The sequence below is a fragment of the Mytilus galloprovincialis genome, chromosome 13, assembly GCF_965363235.1.
Source record: "Mytilus galloprovincialis chromosome 13, xbMytGall1.hap1.1, whole genome shotgun sequence".
Taxonomy (NCBI): Eukaryota; Metazoa; Mollusca; class Bivalvia; order Mytilida; family Mytilidae; genus Mytilus; species Mytilus galloprovincialis.
The window spans coordinates 22,455,967-22,476,929 of record NC_134850.1 but is presented as its reverse complement, the minus strand read 5'-3'; the positions used below and the strand labels follow the sequence as shown (position 1 = coordinate 22,476,929).

Below are 20,963 nucleotides of genomic sequence, written 5' to 3'. Positions count from 1 at the left end.
ATATAGGTTCGCGTTGCTTTTCTTAGCGTATTTTGTACTTATCTCCCATGCCTATCAATTTTGCCCTTAAAAATACGTGTCTTGTCCTAGCGTTGAAAAGTCATCTCAGTGCCTTTAGGGCTACGGAATAATTTTTATTTTGCCTTTTGTATAAAGCAGAGTGCACGAAGTCTCTAATAATAAAAAACAACGGGCGCACATATCGACCAATCAGGATAAGTCATACTCTTAATTCTGAATACCATGTTATGCTCATAAAATGGCTGCGCCCATAAAATCTAATGGTGTATTGTAACCTTAAACATCATTCTTAGACAAAAATACGATCAATCTTGTTCTTACTTCCTTTATTGCTTTATTACCAGACTCTTCACAAGTTAATAAACGTGTATTAACTCGTACTTAATATGCAGATGACATTGACTGAAATATATGTCACATGTCTCCCAAATTGACCAATGATTACGTGTCGAATATCAAAATATCGCAATTACTGTCAATCAAAACGCCCCGCCCAGGACACAAGTTATGAAATGCAAAAATTATAGGTAGTTATAGAATGCTCCGCCCAGGACACATGTTATGAAATATAAAAAGTCATAGGTTGCATAAGCATAAATGTGCTCATTTTTTTAATCATTTTTCGTCCTAGATCTGGTGAAGCATGCAGTTATTTAAAAAATAAATGTGCGTTTTTGTTAGCGTACTTTCAATAATCAGTAAACTTACGAAAGGTAAGAACACCTTTTATTTATTTTATACCAAATTCTAAACAGCTATTTTATTCATTTTATTCATTTTATTCATTTTATTCATTTTATTCATTTTATTTACTAAAATCTAAACAGCTATTTTATGTATTTTATTTACTAAAATCTAAACAGTGCATCATTGTATCTATTTTATTTACCAAAAGCTAAACACAGCATCATTGTATTTATTTCTTTTAGATATTTTATAAGCAGTCACCCATTGTAAATTTTACAAATAATATTCATTTTAAGTTTTAAAAAATATATGTATATAGTATGATGTGCTTGCTCTATTTGAATCTTGTTAGAACATTATAAAGTCATTTTTAATGTTCTCTATTTTAAAAACTTCGATGCCTCGTTCACACGAACATTTAATTCAAATTACGTGTGAACTCAGCATTAAAGTCTACAGACTAAGTTTACAAAAGAAAAATATAGTTTTCCCGTTTAATCTCGTAAAAATGTAAATATTTTTTTTTAATTTAAATTTTACAAGCAATTGGCAAAGTATTTTATATAACTGAAGGGACGAGGCTTGAATTTCAATGGCATCCTTAATTTTTGAGAATAGACAAAAAAAGTCAAATTAAATACTTGTTAAATATTATTTGTTTATGTTCCGATTTCAATTAATAGCAAGTCTAATTCCTAAATAAATTTATGTTTGCATAAATTAAGTTTTGATGTTTAGAAACAAATGAGATTAAGGGATATTTAGCTTGAATATCTATATTATGCATTCATTATGTGTATAATTTTAAAGAAGTATCAGTTAAAATAATTTTCTGTAAGCCAAGATGTTTGTCTGTATCCGTTTATTTAAAACCTCATTTTTATAGCAACCCCTAGCTTCATTATGCTAAGAAGCCGGTGTGTTGTGTTGAGTTTGGGTTGGGAGTGGTACTATCGAAAGAATCATGTTTTACCTCAAGAAATAAGTATCGAAAATTCAAGCGGGCACTGACTCACTAAGACTACAAGACCATATACAAAGGCCTTCTTGACTAGCTAGGAACTATCAAAAGTTGGCCCCTCCCATTTTCAGTCTACTCCAACATCACTGATTCTTGGTTACATTATGACACCCAAATCACGAGACACAACAAAATCGGAATTTTTGTATTTTCATTCCAGGTATACATTTGATTTCATTAAATCCTATTTCAATGTTACATATGCGTAAGGTGAAGATCATTAATTTAAAAAAAAAAGGTGGCTGCAAAGCCATTGTTAGGTAAGTCAGTTGTAAAAGGACTATGCATTTACATCATATTCCATGTAGCGCCATCAGGGGATCCGGATCCCTTATACGGTTCTACCCCACCTTTCCCATCAATATCATTGTGTATCAGAGAAACGTTCATGCAAATAGCGTTACCGTCGTTGTTTTATTGAAATTAAAAAAAAATATATATGCATTTTTTTCTCAGCAGCTCTGGCTATTGTTGGCGACTTCTGCCCCTTCTTTTTCCTCTTTTATTGTGTTTTCCGAATGTCCAGCGATTAATATTATTATGTCTGGTACAAATGTATAAACAGGATGATATTTTCCAATAAATAACAAATCCCTAATTATCTGTCAGAACGCGATATGTAACTATGTAATTTGTAGTTTATGAGAAATAAAATTCATTCATTCATTCATGATATACTATTTATAATGAGTACAACCTATTTGATACCGTTACATAGGATTGCACATGTATTGTGACTACATCACGTGGGCTATAAACATATTAGGTTAGTTATATCATGGAAGTATTATATTGACACCTGTCAATATAATACTTCCATGGTTATATAAATGTGTTTCAAAAAATAATTATGTAACTCCTCGGGGCAGATTTCACGTTACACAATCAAGGTCATCTATCTGTTCTTATTGTTTCACATTTTGTGTTTCACGTATTATGTATGATAAACTAAAGTCTATTTCATTGTTTTATACAACTTTTTATTTATTTTCTCCTTTTCTTAATATACGCTGTATGTGCTGATTATTTCGAACTATGAACTAAAATGTAAACAAAAGAGAAAAATATATAAAAATAAAAATAGAGAAATGTCTTAGATACGACTTTTTTTAGTTTACACTCTAGGTAATTGACATATTTCATTTTCAAAGTAATTGCTCAGACGAAACGAGAAAAACAACTTTGAAACGGTTTGTTATGGGATGTAGGATGAAAACGATATTTTAAACATGTGATTTATATATATATATATATATATATATGTCCAATACAACATGTACAAGTTGTGAAACAAATTGAATAGAAATAGTATGATTTTTTTTCGAAAGGTTATCATTTTACATTAAAAAAAAAGTATACAAGGTCTTCATTTTGATTTGATTAACCAAAAACGTTCCGGAAAACCGTTTAACGCATAAAATTGACAAGACATTATGAACACAGCGTAAGCAGAGAATGAATATAAGAAACGTTTCAATACCTTGACTTGCGCATGGTACAATATGATAAAACTATTTAATATTTTCAGGCTCATAAAATACCGTATAACCTGAGTGTTTAGCGGTCAAGATGATGCAAGGAGGCTACGGTCAGATGGGAGGCCCGATGGGCGGACCGATGGGCGGCCCTGGAGGCCCTGGGGGAAGCCAAATGGTATGTTTTCCGTATTGTCTGCAATACACTACAAAAAAAAAACCATGTGTGATTAAATGAGACAGAACCCAACAATGATCAACAATTGTTCAATAAAAACTCAATAAATGTACAAGTAATTAAAAAAATACAATAATAGATAACACATAGATTTAAAAAGACGTGGTAAGAGTGTTAATGAGACAACTCTCTCGTCCAAGTAAACCATTATATATAGGTCAAAGTACGGTCTTCAACTCGGAGCTTTGGCTCACACCGAACAGCAAGCTGTGACAAAAATGACATGTGTAAAACCATTTAAACGGGAAAAGCCAATGGCCTTAATTATATAAAAAAAAACGAGAAACGAGAAAAATTTATGAACCACACCAACAAACTACTGACCATCAGATTCCAGACTTAAGACAGGTGCAAACAAATGCAGCAGCTTTAAACGTTTTAACAGGTACCAATATCTGAGGCTCCCGCAGGGTCAAAAATGACCTGCGACCTCTGGGCTTTTTAGAGGCGACTTCCGACCTGAGGGCCTTCTAAAAACGACCTGCGACTTGTAAAATTTGGAAAAAACGACCTCCGACCGATTTCCGTCCTCTGTGTTGCGAAAAAACGACCTGCGACCTGTACATTTCCCTTAAAAACGCCCTCTCGACGAATTTAAAAGCGACCTTTCGACCTGAGGGGGTTACCCTGTGGGATCCTCATATCTCTATATATCTTCGTCTAAATGTCTACAGCTGTTCGGTGTAGTCTTTTCAGAAGACTTTTATTGCATTTTTAAAAAGGTACGGCATAACGATTATATTTTTCAAAATAAAGAAAGAGTTCATATATATTCCATATCCCATTGACTAAATAAACCAAAACATACCACGAACATTCATAAATTATTACCGTTTTTTTTTTAAAAAGATCCACATACAAACTCGTTTTTTTTTTTTTATCTGTACACTTGATAATAAATTTATTACACAAAAGTAGTAGAAACACATCTTCAATAAACTCTCAAAGATGTCCTTCAATCGGACACATTCGCTGATTTTGTATTGAATTTAAGCCAGAACATCTCATTGCAGTTATAAATATTTGCTACTGAACTATCGAAATGTTTTTTTTTTTTTTTTTTTACTTTTTCAAAAGAAAATGTATAATTCATACTTCATATTCATGGGAAAAGGTAATTCTGTGTTGTGAAACCAACTAGGCCACTATTAAGAATATCTTGGTTTGCCCAAACCCTACCCAAAGGTTGAGACAGTGGGTAGGTAGGTAGGCATTTTCTTCTTTTTTTTTCCAAAAAAGAAATTGAAGTATCGGGTGTTTATTAGTCTTCATGCCTATCTGATTAAAAGAAAACTATTTCAAATCAGGACAATAAAAGAATTTGAGTAGGCAGCTTTTTTCTGGGTAGGTAGGGTTTGGGCAAACATATCTATTCTTTTTTATGTCCCTATTGTTTTACGTTTTTGGCAGAATCATGTTAATAATGTTGTAGAAATAAGAAGAATTTGACATCAAAATGTTCGGTAGCTTACAAAAGATGATCGTTCTTAATTCTGGACCAAAGACTTCTAGATTTGTTACTATATATTAAAGAAAGTTAAAATGCACGAAGCAAACAAACACATAATTAGATATTTTGATTTTCTTTTATTAACAGGGGGGATTCATGGACGACGAGGATAGTAAAGCGTTAATCGAAGAAGCCCGAGAGTGGATGGGTGATAAGGTTGATGAAATGGGACCAGGAAAAGACGTAAATCCTATGGACCAGTTACCTCAATTTAAGTCGAGAAGGATAAATATTGAAACAGATAAAGAGTAAGTAACATCAATATATATTTATATTATTTATTAATTTATGGTGCAAAACAGTATACCAGAGGCGGATTTAGAGGGGCACAGCGACCCCTGTTTTTGTGAGAAAATTTGATTGATTATGCACTGAAGCATGACTGAAGTGGGCCCCATTTAAGGCAGTCAGTTGGTCCCTCTTATGAAAATTTCTGTATTCTATGTATGAATGTGTGTATACGGTCCCTCGAAATCTTATTGTTATGGTGCAAAACGTGCAAGAAATGTATTGCCTTGCAAGGAGCAGCACACTTAACTATGAAAATGAGGCTTAATTAAATCTTTTATTTTGGAAAACATAAAATCAAATGTATTCTGGAATAGATAATTGTATTTACTGGGGCAATTGCATCTCATTTTTTTCTGTCAAAGTCAATGTTTTTTTGTTAATTTTTTGTATTTACATTTGAACATATTTTTTTCTCTAGATCCGGTTTAGATTTAGATAACGCCATTGCTATTGTTGGTGTTGGTGGAAAATTTCCTGGCGCGGAAACTGTTGATGACTTTTGGCGTGTTCTAGTGAATGGAGAGAACCACGTGGTTGAAATCCCGCCAGAAAGATGGAATGTTGAAGAATACTATTCAGCAGATTACGACGAACCTGGTAAAACATATGTCCGTAGAGGAGGATTTTTATCAAAGTATGTATATGTTTAAGATGTAGATAGATATAATAACGATTTTCAAAAGTTTTTCAGAAAATTCTTATTAGCAGTGCTGATTTTTTTAAGTTTTAATTTATAAAATAATAACGTAAAATTTTAGCAAATATTGAAACAATTATTCACTAAATACAAGGTATTCCATAGTGATTTATGGTTTGTTCATTTCAGTGGCTTTTTTTTTGTATATACATTAGTTTTTCGTTTTAACTTTTCATTGATATGGGGGTCTTGGCTATTCAATGTAGTTAAACAATACCATGTATTTATTATTTACAATTATTGTGCATTTGTACTGTAATATAAAGGGTGTATGATGATTTTTTGACTGAGTGAAAATTCTGTAATGCATATTATTAACCCTTATCGAGGGATCATTGTCTAGAAAAAGTTGCGAACTAATTTAACAACTACAAAAAAGATAGTGTAGCTACAAAATCGAAATGATAAACGCATTTGAAAAATTATAATAACTGACAAGGCTTTACATTGCTGTGGGGTTAGCCTAGTGGTTTGAGAAGTATAAAACACTTTACCATTAATAACAATTTTTAGACGCCAAGATTAAAGAGAAATTCGCGTGTTAGAAACATATGTCAATGAAAAGACCCCAATTGTTTCAATAATAGCGGTATAACAGAAAACTAATGTTGTTTTTCAGCTTTGATGAGTTTGATCCAAAAATGTTTGGAATTAGCGAACCGGAAGCAGCTAAAATGGACCCCCAACAACGATACATTCTTGAGTGTGTTCACATGGCACTTGAAGATGGTGGTTTAATGAGGAAAGATATTCAAGAAACTCGGACTGGTGTTTACATTGGTAGGTCGATCATTAAACGCCTTATTATAAGGGAACGAACATTTAACTTCAAAAAGGGGGGGGGGGAGGGGGTATGTTTGTTTCCTTAAAAAAAAAGAGAGAAAAAACATAGTGTGGTAAAGTAGATGACAAAAACAATTATTTCTGAATCCAGATTTTCACCATACCTTTTAGTGTTAAATTTTGAAATTATAATTTGATTAATATCATCGGGAGAAAAAAATATGATTTAGACAAAGAAAACATACCCCCTTGAAGTGAAATGGTTGCTCCCTTATCCAATGTGTGTTAAGCTTGTGTCCAGTACAACATTACAAAGTCAGTCAACTGACGATTCCTCAACCGACCCTGCAATTAAAGATTCATTCAAACGAGTTGTTTCCCTTTAGAGATACATATATTTTCGTTGACAATTTAAAAGAGCAAAAATATATGTGCGTTATGTATGTTATATTTAGGCTTTTGTGTTCTCCTCATTGTTCAGGTTGTTGTCTTTGAAACATTTCCTGTTTCTATTCTCTATTTTACAATTGGCATAGGGACACAATTTGTGGTGTAAATTTTTTTTAGAACACAATCAATGATGTACACTACTATAAAATATTAATTATTAATTGCAGGAGTTATGAATGACGATTATAAAAGTTCTGCTACAGAAGATCCAGCTGTTGCTAGTAACTATACACTGACAGGGACTGCTCCAAGTATTATAGCTGCTCGTATATCATACGTCTATAACCTCCTTGGTCCATCCATGTCTATAGATACCGCATGCAGTTCATCTCTAGTTGCTATACATTTAGCATCACAAGCTCTGAAAAGCGGTAAGTCTACAGTGATATTGTTTGCCTTAAATTAGTGGAGAATAAATGCTCTTTCCCCTGGAGAAGAATCCCAATTTGAAAAAAATGGCTTAAAATTATTCCCCAAAAGACAACTTTTTTCCCAAACAGTGCAGTCTCAGTAGTAATTGTACATGAATACAAACTGAAAAACACTCATTTACACAATTGTCTTGCCTAAAATGACTATATGTGCATAATTGCGGGTCTATTTTTGTATCATCACTGACAAAATGGGGTCTTATTTTAAAGCAGGGTTTGACTTGAAAATGGGTCTGTAAATTGAAGTTTTAGTCAAATTCATGATTTATTTTAAATTTCCCAATTTGATGAAAATGACGCATATTTTCCCAAATAAAAAAGGGTAGAGGTAGTTTGGAAAAAAACCAACAATATCCCTGGTCTATACCGGTATAGAAATAAGGAGATGTGGTATGATTGCTAATGATATATCTATCTAACAGAAGACAACAGCGGATGAAAGCAAGTATAGATTACTGTTGAGGTACCATAGATATAAGAAGATGCGATATGAGTGCAAATGAGACAACTCTCTATCCAAGTCACATCCAGTCATGGTTTTATCTATTTGACAATGTTAAATGCCAAGACAATTTTTCAAAACCTTTACAACCAAACAAAAAACATACAAAGTTAAAAGATGAGCATTGATGATAAGTTAAAAAGGCAACACATTGTGACGTCATTTTGTAACACTGAATATCAAAACAGTTGCTTTACATACATTCTGAAAATTAATTGTGATACATATTTTCGTTAGGTGATTGTACCATGGCGATCTGCGGGGGAGTCAATAGTATTTTGTATCCAGATATCCTTATTCCACTGTCAAAAGCAAGAATGGTGTCACCCATAGGACAGTGTCAAGCCTTTTCTGATACCGCAGATGGATATATACGAGGCGAAGGAGGCGGTGTCATTGTACTTAAAACACTGAAAGATGTATGTATATGTACATGTTATATATATTGATTTAAGATAGGTGCCAATATTTAAAAGAATGTCTTTTATCTTGATAGAAATCCATTAATAATAGGATATCAAACAATAACACACAATCAGAACTTGCACAGCAAAAGAACACAAAATCAATGGAACAGCGCTTATATTGCTGTTCTTAGTCTCTGTTATTGCTGTTCTTCAACTATTTTATTGTTGTTCTTCAACAATTTTACTCTTGTCCTTCAACTTAAAGTCCCAAGGAGGTCTTCTTTCGCCGCATACATTTGTACTTGGAATTAGTCGGAGGTAAAGTTTTTAAAGCAATACTTGTTTTCAGTTTACATAGACTCGAAACGTTAAGATATTGACACATGTTATAGCTACTTGCCTCGTTTTGATCTGTACATATTCATTTTGAATACCATATTAGTATCAGTGTTAAAGTTTAAAGACATTATGTATATTTCATTATAGGCAAGAGCTGATGGTAACAAAATATGGGCTACCATAGCAACAGGTTGTAACCAAGATGGTAGAACAATGACCCCAATTACAGCGCCATCTATACAGATGCAGACAGAATTGCTACAAGAAGTTTACGAGAAGAACAATGTCAGCCCAGACTTGGTGCAGTATATAGAAGCTCACGGTAACTATAAGTTACAACGGTATACTAATGTTGAGATATGTAGTGTCAGCCCCTCAAGTTTTTTTTTTAAATAAAAATACTTGAAATTAAAATTTGCATTCTATCTTTGACATTCCTGTGAATATTTACTGAAATAGGTTTAATTGACATTCAAGTATCTGATTGTGTTTATATATCTCTTTCATTTAAAAAAAAATGTCGCAAACACAAACAGAAATGTCGTAAACTCTGAACGACAAGCTATTGTGAAAAGACTCCCATACATTCCATTCTAATTTTTATTTCGATTAATGTAAATGCAGACGCATAGCTGCTGCCTCCTTTCATCAAATATCTGTTTTTGAGGGAACGGGCTAACAGGACGATAAAATTATCCACGCAGTTGCTTTTCACAACTATTATACTGTTAATATTGATAGTATTGGAATACTTATATTGTATCAATTTGACCCTTTCCTCAATTACATTAAATGAATGTAAATACCGGTATTTGAGTAAGGACTTGATTTTATTTTGTAAGAGGGGGGAAAAAGGGAGATAATTTAGAGGGTTTTTATTCCTTTTTCGATATTGGACTATTCGCAAACCCAGGTTCAACCCACTATATTTTCCTAAACTGTCCTGTACCAAGTCGGTTTTAGTTTGTAATCCTGCTTTAGTTTTCTCTCAATCGATTTTGAACAGCGGTATTCTACTGTTGTCTTTATTTTTCCGATAATATACTTTTGATTTGTTCTTGTAGGAACTGGTACACCTGTTGGAGATCCGATTGAGGCTAACAGCTTGGGTGAATTTTTCTCTCAATACAGAGAAGAAGGAAAAGAGGCACTAAGGATAGGATCAGTAAAAACAAACATTGGTCACTTGGAATCAGCTGCTGGAGTTGCTGGAATCGTTAAGGTTCTTCTTATGATGAAGCATGGCAAAACCGTTAGATCTCTCCATTTTGAGCGACCAAACCCAAAGATTGATTTCCCAAAATACAACATGGCGGTTTCTATCGCTGTTGAAGATTGGCCTACGTTGAACGACGGAACAAGAATGAGTTGTGTCAACTCTTTTGGATTCGGAGGTACAAATAGTCACGCAATTATAAAACAGTTTCCAGTAGAAGATGTACAAGAAACAGACGATGATACCAAAGATAAATACATTGTCTTCCTGTCAGCTCTGGACAATGGTGGCCTGACAAATAGTCTTCAACATTTCATAAATTGTCTCAAAGACACATGCGTAGACAGCCTAAAGAGTATTGCATACACTAGTTCCTGCAGACGCGAGCACTTTAAGTACAGACTTGCGTTCGTGTGTGAATCAAAGGAGGATCTCCGCCAAAAAGCAGAAGTCCAATTGAAAACGATAGAAAGTGTTCGACCAGCTGGTTTGAACCCACCAAATGTTGTTTTTGTGTTTTGTGGTGTTGGAACAACCTGGACTGGAATGTGTCAAGAACTTTTGCAAAGTGAAGCAGTGTTTAGTGAAACTGTAAGAAAAGTAGACGAACTATTGAAGCCTTATACTAAATGGTCAATTTATGAGAAATTGAAAGATGCAGCAGACTTGAGTGAACCATTGGTTGGTCATCTGGCAATTTTTACTTGTCAAATTGGATTGACAGAGCTCTGGAAGTATTATGGTATAGTACCGAAAGTTGTATTGGGACAGTCTGTCGGAGAAGTGGCCGCTGCATATGCTGCAGGTTGTCTTTCTCTTGAAGATGCTGTCAAGGTCATATATCATAGATCGTCAATCTTATCAAAGGCAACAGGAGGGTCCATGTTTGTGGTTGGCAGTAGCAAAACAGAGATGGTAGACGAGTTATGCCAGGAGTATGATGGAAAAATAAACATTGCCGTGTACAATAGTTCTAAATCTTCAACCGTATCCGGTGATACTGATATTGTCAATGAAGTAATGCAAAAGCTGAAAAAGAAAAGTGAAGAAGAAGACGAGCCCATTTTCCTACGACCACTTCATGTGAAATGTGCCTATCACAGTCACCATACGGAAAAGTCAAGCATTGATCTAGAAAATGCCCTCAATGGGTTAACTGGTGTAACACCTACAACGAAATTATTTTCTACTGTGACTGGTGAAGTAGCCACTGATGAACAATTTGTTACGGCTTCATATTGGAGGGAAAATGTCAGAAAACCTGTTCTGTTTCAAAAAGCGGTCCGAAATGCTGGCTTGCTTAATACTATAAATATATTTGTCGAAATTGGCCCAAAGCCTGTCCTAAGAACACATTTGAGTGATAGTTTCGCAGAAGGAAAGGCAATTAGCTTGCCCTCTATGAACGTGAATTCCGAATCATCCTGCATAATGGATTCACTTGCAGAGTTCTACAAAAATGGTGTGAATCCAGAAATGGAACGAATTAATCCATACACTGCTGTAATATCCGATATACCGAAGTACATACCGAACAGAATGAAATCGTTATTTGAAGCTGACAGCACAAAACTAAGGAAACAAGGTCGAGGAAGATTGGCATCAGCTCATCCATTCGTAAAACGACAGTCCGACGATAATACACCTTTCAAAATAGACATCAGTACCACCTCTACTCCTTATGTATATGAGCACAACGTAGCAGGAAATATTTTAGTCCCCGGAGCTTTGTATGCTGAAGTGGCAATAGAAGCTAGTAAAAGTCTGCTAGAACAGTCACCTTTTAATTTGGAAATAGGAGTGGATTTTCAAAGACCTCTCCGTTTATCACCAGGCAGCCCTTGTGAAGCCTTTGTAATGCTAAAGTCATTAGAGCCATTGGAGAGCATGACCTTTACGATACAAACAGGAAATGACATCATAGCAAGGGGAACATCAAGAATTATAAAAGAAGATGTTAAGGTAAACTTTGTTGATATTCAGAAGATAAAAGAAAGATGCAAAATATTTCATCCAAAAGACCAGACATATGAAACATTGAAAACACTTGGCTTTTCATACGGTGATGACCTACAGATACTTGGGGATGGATATAAGAATAGAACTGAATGTCTTGTTAATGTGACCTTGTCAGACTTGCTGATCAAAGATTTGAATACAACAAACATTCATCCAGCAATCCTCGATGGTCTTTTACAAACACCTGGAATCATTTTTGAATTGATGGAGGAACGACCTTCCGGACAACTTCTTCCTGCAGGATTTAAGAAACTTATTTTACGACGATCCCCAGAAAAAAATATGTTAGCATACATGAATCTGACTTCATTTTCTAAGGATGAAATTTTGTATAATCTTCTTTTACTTCAACCTGATGGTATTGTAGTGGCTGAGGTCAAGGACTTTACGATTAGGGCAATTGAAAAATCAGAGAGACACAACGGTCAAATTGCACACAAAATAGTTTGGACAGAAGTTGACTTGCAAGAAGACAACAAGAAAACTCACGGCCTTACACAATTACAAGACAAAGACGCACCAAGTGATGAAGAATCAGATAAGAACTCTTTTACATGTAAAGCAGATTTAGAACTCCTCAAGGATGACTATGACAAACAGTCAAACAGTTCAGGTTATTCAAGCGAGAAAAAAGACAAAGATAAAGATGGATGCTCCAGTTTATCATCCAATGAAAAGAAAGACACGGACAAAGAATTTAGTTCAAGTGAAGACGAAGAAAAAGATGTTAAAAAGGACGAGATATCAAATCCTCAAAAACAAAGAAGGTTTATTTTTATTTCCCGGGATGAAAGGACAAAGCAGACATTTAAGGATAGTGTTTATGGTGATCTTGAAATAAGCTATTACATTGCCAATAATTCAACCAATATCATCGAAGACATATTGGAAGAACATTTCAAACCCAGTGAAGCTGAATCAGTGAAAGACGACAAAGAAACATGTATTATCTTTGCAAATGGAAGAATGAAAGAAGAATATACGGTGGATGGAACCGTTTTACTAGATGATTTGGTCAACAACTGTGATCTATTACTGACCATTTTAAAGTTCATGGCAGACAGACAGGATTCGGTTCCAATCTACATATTGACACAAAGTACCCAATCACCAGATGTATCAGGCCAGTTTAACCTTGTCGGATCAGAGCTATGGGGATTGGTTCGATCAGTTCTAAGGGAACAAAGTTTCAAGTTGTACCTCGTAGATATCGATCCAAGCTTTAAAGAATGCATGAAACAGTTGCTTACTGTTCTCAAAGGAAACAATAAAAGACTAGAAATACCAGAAATTGCTATCAGAAAGAAGAAAATATATGAAAACGAATTTGTAACACAACCAGATTCTGAAAGAATAATAACTCCAAAAGTCAAATCAATTGACAAGTATTGTGTAGCAGAGTACAGGAGCAATCTTCCAGATGTTTTAAATGATACCTTCTACTCCCTACAGGAGATGGATGGAGATATGTTTGATCAATCAGTCTTACTGCAGGTATCGAAAGCATGTATACACAACAATTCTTTATATCCATTGACTTTTGAGAATGCAGTGGAAGCAGTGACTATCTGGCCACAAGATCATAAAGATGGTTACGGAGTCCTCACGTTTGAAGTTGTTGGCAAACGAATAGATAAAAAAGACAAGAAAGACAAATCGATGAAAGAATTTGTAGCATGTTATCCACTTAAAATTCAGTCTGTTGTTAACATTCCTAAATCATGCATGGTATGCCTGACAGATTTACAGCCATATGTTCCCGGCATGCTTTGCACTACTTCTCTTTTATGGGAATTAGTTAGCAAGTTACCATCAAAGAAAAACTACCTTATACTTACTGACAATGAAAATGAAATGTCTGCAATTATCTTAAAAAATCTAATAGCATCTAGAAAATCAGGACCAGCTATGGTGTTCAAATTGGAGGAAATCATGTCACCTGACCAAATTTCACCAATAGTTATCCCATTGATGAAAATAGATCTTCAGACGATACATGGATTTTTAGAAGTAGCTAAACACGTTACAATGATAGCATCCCTGCGACAGTTCCTTCCTCTGCAAATTGAGCGTTATGTGGCTGCCCGTTCATCTCATATCCAATTCGTCACTGTTGATGTTGATGAGGTTTTGTCGAAAACCAAACTCCCACAAATTGTCCCAACTGTTATCAATTGGCTGAAAAAGCAGAAACATAAACTTTTGGCCAAAGATCAAATTAGGCTTGAACCTTCTGACACTACTTTACTGCCATTCCCAAGTAATGTTGTTGACGTCACTGGATCGAGCGATGCACAGATGTGCGATATCAGAATCCCAGAGAATCTCATTTTCAGGAAAACAGCTGTATATGTTATTATAGGTGGAATGACGGGTCTTGGATGGGAAATTACAAATATGTTAGCAGAACGGGGAGCAGGATTCATTGTCAGTTTATCCAGGAGGGAACCTTCAAATGAGAAACAAACTAAAATCAAGGAAATGTCAGACCGTTATGAATGCTTTATCACAACTATGCAAACTGACATAACAAGTATAGAGTCACTCCAAGAGTCATTTGATCGAATTTTATCAGAAGCACCATATCCAATAAAAGGTATTTTCCAAGGAGCTGGTGTTCTTGATGATGCTCTGTTTATCTCCATGACAAGAGAAAAGCTACAAAAGGTATTGATGCCAAAAGTTCTAGGGACATGGAATTTACATATTGTCTCTGAAAAACTGTCTCTAGATTATTTTGTTATTCATTCATCCATGACATCTGTCTTTGGTAATGCAGGTCAAACAAATTACGGAGCTGCAAATGCTTTTCTAGATTCATTAGCTCACTATCGTCGACACCTTGGTTTATGTGGACAAAGTATAAATTGGGGGCCGCTGAAAGTAGGCATGGCCATTAATGATGACAGTCTTGAACAGATTTTAGAGAAACGAGGATTACTCTCATTAAGTATACCAACCATTAGGAAAAGTTTGATAGAAGTCTTGAAGAATACCTGCCCACAAGTAACGTATGGCGTTTTTGATTGGGATGTAATCGCATCTGGTCTTATTTCTGAGGACATGTCCCTTGTACAGTATAGATTTAGAGGTTTTGTAGACAAAATTTTAGAACAAAGAAGATCTAAGATGAATTCAGCATCCCTGAACTTTGACCTAAATGAAATAATGTCTATACCAAGAGCAGAGAGAATGGAAGCCATTATGAAAGCATTGTTTATTCTGGCAAGCGATGTATTTGGAGTAGAACATTCATTGCTTAATGAAGACACATTAATATCAGCTTTGGGTGTTGATTCTATGCTTGCTATGACGTTTGCACAAACAGTCCTGAAGGTTATGCATGTCAAAATTTCTTTAGTGATGTTGCTAACAGACGGAACAACAATGATGGCACTAGCAGAAGCAATAAACGACAAACTTGAGAATGGTAATGCCGAAGAGGAAATAAAAATAAGGGAAATTGATACTAATGTCGCAAACTCTATGACACCTTACGAAAAGAGAGCCTACAATGGTCATATGAGGAATAAATATGACCCATCTTTGTACATGTTTGGGGATATTACTGTTGATAGCGTCATAGCTATGCCAGAATATTGGAAACCCTTGATAGTAAAAATTCATCAAAAGTATCCTGCTCTACGGACACTCTTTATACCAGGTCATGATGACATTAGATATGGTGTCAAACGAGTTATTCTGGAACCGGAAGAGATTGAAATAGACTTCCGCATTGTTGAGAAATCTCTCCTACTTCACAAAACTAGACATCCTTCAAACGTAGATGACTATCTGTTTGACCCAGCAACAGACCTACCAATGAGAGTTTTCTTCGCCAAAAAAGGTCGTCAAGCGATCATGAGATTTTTATTCAACCATTTAGCACTAGATTTGCATTCCATCTCGATGATGATGAATGACCTTCGACCAGACGCCCCTAATGAAGACCCTACAGATCCAGTAGATATAGCCCTGCATATTGAAAGACGGTTGATCGACGATGATGTAGAACTTAGAACCTTTTGGCAAACTGTAATTCCAGAGAATCTCCAACCTATGTCATTGTCTGTTACCGGAGATTTAACAACAGATCCAAACTTCTTTGAGTTTACTCGATTAAGAGTACCGGAAAAAGTAGCTACAGGGATACGACCTCTGCTTGAAGGTAACAAGTGTACCCTGTTTCATCTGTTTGCTACTATGTTTGAAATTCTACTACACGTTGAACTACGCCAGCCAACAATTGCTATAATGACAACCCTTGACTGTCGAATGTTCTTCCCTGAGTTGAAAAGAGAGGCAAACCGTTTTACTAATCGTATACCGCTATATCAAGAATTTGAGGACAGTTCAATACAAGTTGCTGAAATTATTCAACGAAATAAGATAAAGATCATGAAGGCATTGGATCACGGATATATGCCTTTTATTGACATCATACAGGACGTAAAGGGTCACCCTGTCAATGAGATTTTCCGACACCAAATTGTAATGGAAGAAACAACAAAGATATCATCTCTAGCTATTGACCATGGAAAACGTACACCAATCAAAATCAAGAAACTACAGGTTGGAAATTATTACAACGAAACTATCTTTTATGTGTGGAATGATGAAACAACAAAGAAACTCGAACTAGAACTGGGATGCAGTACACTAATAATTGACCAGGACAGAGCTCATAATCTTCTCAACTTTATGCTAATGATGATAGAGAGATTCGTAGCAAATCCGGGTATAACATTAGAGGAAATGACGTCATATAACGTAGCAAGTTGTAAAACTGGAATATCAACTTCAGAAAAAAATATTTCAAGTGAGTACTGGTTGTTTTTTTATACTCCAAATGATTTTGTTAGCTTAGTAAAGAATATAAACATGAAAAGATGATGTGGTATTGTTGCCGATGAGACAATCTTCACAAGAGAACAAATGAACAGCAATGGGTAACCGTATGGTTCCCAACAATGAGCAAAGCATATACCTTGTAGTAGACTATGAAAGGCCTCGAAATCACAAACTAATGTAAAACAATTCAAACGAGAAAACTAACAGCTTATCGTTATATATGTCAATTCTTATTCATTATAATTACCTAAATATAATTTCTATCATTTTCTTTAATCTCTTGAATTTGAAGATTTTTTAATTAAATGACACACATACACATAAATTTACATCTTATTGCACGTATACATCGAAACTTTAACTCGCAGCAAACAAACAATAAGGAATAAGAAATGAAATAAAACGCACTACACGACTGTGAGTAAGAACCTAGGTCGAGTTGTTCGATTATGATAAAATCTATCGGCAGTCTGTGATTCTCCCTGTGTATTACGGTGTACTGCGCCAATACAAACTGGTGGCTCCCTGTGTATTACGGTGTACTGCGCCAATACAAACTGGTGGCTCCCTGTGTATTACGGTGTACTGCGATAATACAAACTGGCGGTCATGATTAATCCAATATATTAGTGGCGTTAAACACGAGCAAACAAATACACACATTGAAATAGATGATATCGGCATTTGATCCTTTTGACTAACCTTTCTAAAACAAATAGTGTAGGCCTGCACAAATCATTTAAAGTTAAATATTTATAAATGTATCATTCAAACGCAAGGAATAAGGGCTACTCATCTGTTATCAACCGATAGAATTTACCAAACAGATAAATTGCAGAATAAAGCTTGAAATACCAGTACACTACTCATATTTTCTTTGAAATATAACTTCTCTTGATTACCAAGCAATTTCAGTAATTTAGACGCATTTTTTTAATAATTTTTAACCGGATTTTTGTGACAAAAATGTCGGTTATTGATTTGGGGATGTACGGCGGGCGGGCGGGCGGGCGGCAATCAAATGTTGTCCGTGCATTAACTCATGAACCGTTCAACCAAAGCTTTTAAAATTTTAATATGTTATTACTGACAACTATACGAAGGTCAAGTTCAATAATGGCGATTTTGACTTTTACCGTTCAGGAGTTATGGTTCTTGAATGATTGAAAAATGGAGTTTCCAGTCAAGTCCGTGCATTTACGCATGAACTGTTCTACCAAAGCTTCCCAAATTTTAATATGTTGTTACTGATGACAGAATGGAGGTCAAGTTCAATAATGACGATTTTGACTTTTACCGTTCAGGAGTTATGGTTCTTGAAAGATTGAAAAATTGAGTTTCCAGTTGTGTCCGTGCATTTATGCATGAACTGTTCTACCAAAGCTTCCGAAATTTTAATATGCTGTTACTGATGACAAAATGGAGGTCAAGTTTAATAATGACGATTTTGACTTTTACCTTCAGGAGTTATGGTTCTTGAAAGATTGAAAAATGGTGTTTCCCGTCGTGTCCGTGCATTTTCTCATGAACCATTCAACCAAAGCTTTTGAAATCTTAATATGTTGTTACTGATGACAAAATAGAGGTCAAGTTCAATAATGACGATTTTGACATTTACCGTTCAGGAGTTATGGTTCTTGAAAGATCGTAAAATGGCGTTTCCATTCACGTTGTTGCATTTACTCATGAACCATTCAATCTAAGCTTTTCAAATTTTAATATGTTGATACTGATGACAAAATGGAGGTCAGATTTGATATTGACGATTTTCACTTTCACCATTCATCAGTAATGGTTCTTGTGATATTGCCAGGACACAAATAAATGTTAATAAATCCGGTTTGCTGTCGTTGAGACAGCCTCTTGTTTTTACATAATTTAAGGCCCCTGAAAAAAAAGTCTAACCAATACCTCTTAACTTGAGTATAAAATGCATTATCTTAAGAATACAGTAATTTCTTTTCTAGATGTTTTCATGAAACAGACAAAGAAAGGCTGGGACCACGAAGTATACCTCTTCCTTGGATCAGAGGATGAAAAATTCTTAAAATGGGGGACAAAACCTCACAAGATGAACAGACGAATTGCATACACCGATATCACAGATATAAGAATGGTCGATATGAATGGTAAGCCCATGTTTAAATAATGTGTAAACCTCATAGCTTATAAGATAATAATTTACAACAACAAGCCACCAAATAACATGAATGTTAGCATCCTCTGTATGGCATTCAACATTGAGCAAAACCAATACCAAAATATCCTATAACAAAAACATGTCACAGAAAAATACGTGTACAATTTATTTTTTTAGAAACATTAACGATAACCATAAACATAAAAAGTGTCTGTACCAAATGATATTCCCGCATTTGTGAGAAAAAAAAATATTTACATTATAAACCGTGTTGTATTGATTGCAAAACTGTTTTATGGTAAATAGTTATTCGAAAAATCAAATATCCACGAAAATACAAGTTTTGCTTTTCGAAAATTGGTATCCGCGAAAATAAATGCATAAATAGAAACTGCCCCCTTGGTAGCTTTATCGGTGTTAAACTTGGTAGTATGTTCAAATAAGAAATTGCTGTTGAAGTTTTGCTTCGTAAAAATTGGAAATAACAGAGAAAAGAACAGTCGTCTCTCTTTTCATGAAGTTTGTTACATGAAGTTTGTTACATGAAGTTTGAATGTACATCTGGTATCTTTTGCACCTCTTTACAATAGACACTTTTTGGAAATATCTGTGCACGTTTTAGATCTCAAGCAATCATACCTGTGTCTGTGGTAGGCTATTTATAAAAAAAAATATGTCTTAATATTTCTTTATTTTAAGTTTATAAATTATAAAATTCAATTAACGTCTTGTGTTTCATCTTTCAGATCAGACAGCTCTTATCTTGTGCACCAATTCTCGGACATATGTCTTCAAAACAAGCTTAAAAACCCAGGCCATGCAGTGGTGGCTTTCAATAAGGGAAAGGTCTCTTGGTAAAAGGACGATTCCAAAAGATATGAAAGAAACAGCTGTGAAGGAAGATATTAAAACACTTGATGACACTAAAAATGAAATTGACTCTGTAGAAGAGAAAGAAGTTATAATTACTTCTTTTTGATGCATGTTGTGTTGTGTTGTGTGAAAACCGGTTCGGAAGCTCTCTGGTTTAACCCTCGACAATCCGGAAAAAAATTGACTTTAGTGGAAGTTGACTTTTCAGTTAGTGTTATTCTCTTATCTCAAAAACACAATTGTACAAAATATACCAAGACTTCTGTCAGTGATATGTGTATTATCTAATGCATTGTAATATTTAAGAGGAGATTTAAGATTATATATTTAGAATAAAATATATCAAATATTGTACTTTACACTTAGCAGAAGAGAAAATTAATTACATTTAATATAATGTCATGTAGACATAAGTGACTGAAAAGTAAAAAGAATTATATACAAAATATGCGGTTCCTGCTAAGGTGGTACATTTGTACATAACACTACAGGGAGATAACTCTGTAAAGATAAGCTAAACGTTTTAATCCCATTCTATTGCTAGAGAAATATCAAGCTTCTCAATGATCAAAATAAGTGATTGTCAAACTGCCAATTAAATGTTTCCGATGAAGAGTGTGGTAAATGTACAAGTTTTTTGACATTTTTATATTTTTGTCAAATGGTAAAAAGTAAATATTGTGCCAAAATTTTAGGAAAATTAAACAAGCAAAATCCATTATAGTCGAGGTGTTTGATACGACCTTGAAACAACATATTTTTGGGTTTGTTCCTATTAAAGCAACATATAAAGTGCGTGTTCCTATTAAAGCAACATACAAAGTTCTTATCTTATTTTTGGCGAGAACAAAACGGTGAAAGAAAATTGGAGATAAATCTGTTATATATGGTATAGTGGTTCCATGCATATTCAGGGTCAAGCAAAAAATAAAAGAACTAGGTTTTATAAAGCGAAGAAACCAAAAGGTTATAGATTAGACAGCTAATTCTCATCGTCATTTAATGAAAAATT

General features: G+C 34.6%; 1 protein-coding gene across 1 annotated transcript; it reads left to right on the top strand.

Annotated features, from left to right (window-relative positions):
* Nucleotides 1-627: 627 nt before the first annotated feature.
* On the top strand, nucleotides 628-20,305 carry LOC143056804 (mycocerosic acid synthase-like polyketide synthase). Its single transcript, XM_076229966.1, has 11 exons — nucleotides 628-734; nucleotides 3,258-3,382; nucleotides 5,040-5,200; nucleotides 5,662-5,877; nucleotides 6,560-6,720; nucleotides 7,341-7,544; nucleotides 8,344-8,525; nucleotides 9,000-9,174; nucleotides 9,917-16,906; nucleotides 18,906-19,067; nucleotides 19,825-20,305. Exons 2-11 carry the CDS (start codon nucleotides 3,299-3,301, stop codon nucleotides 20,055-20,057), a joined length of 8,568 nt encoding a protein of 2,855 aa, XP_076086081.1. The 5' UTR covers nucleotides 628-734; nucleotides 3,258-3,298; the 3' UTR covers nucleotides 20,058-20,305.
* Nucleotides 20,306-20,963: the final 658 nt, after the last annotated feature.

Bases quoted from the DNA above. Each gene is read 5' to 3' on its own strand.
- LOC143056804 (XM_076229966.1), top strand. From the start codon at position 3,299: ATGATGCAAGGAGGCTACGGTCAGATGGGAGGCCCGATGGGCGGACCG. The intron at 5,201-5,661 runs GTAAGTAACATC...TTTTTTCTCTAG, and splicing joins AATATTGAAACAGATAAAGA to ATCCGGTTTAGATTTAGATA. The intron at 6,721-7,340 runs GTAGGTCGATCA...TATTAATTGCAG, and splicing joins TCGGACTGGTGTTTACATTG to GAGTTATGAATGACGATTAT.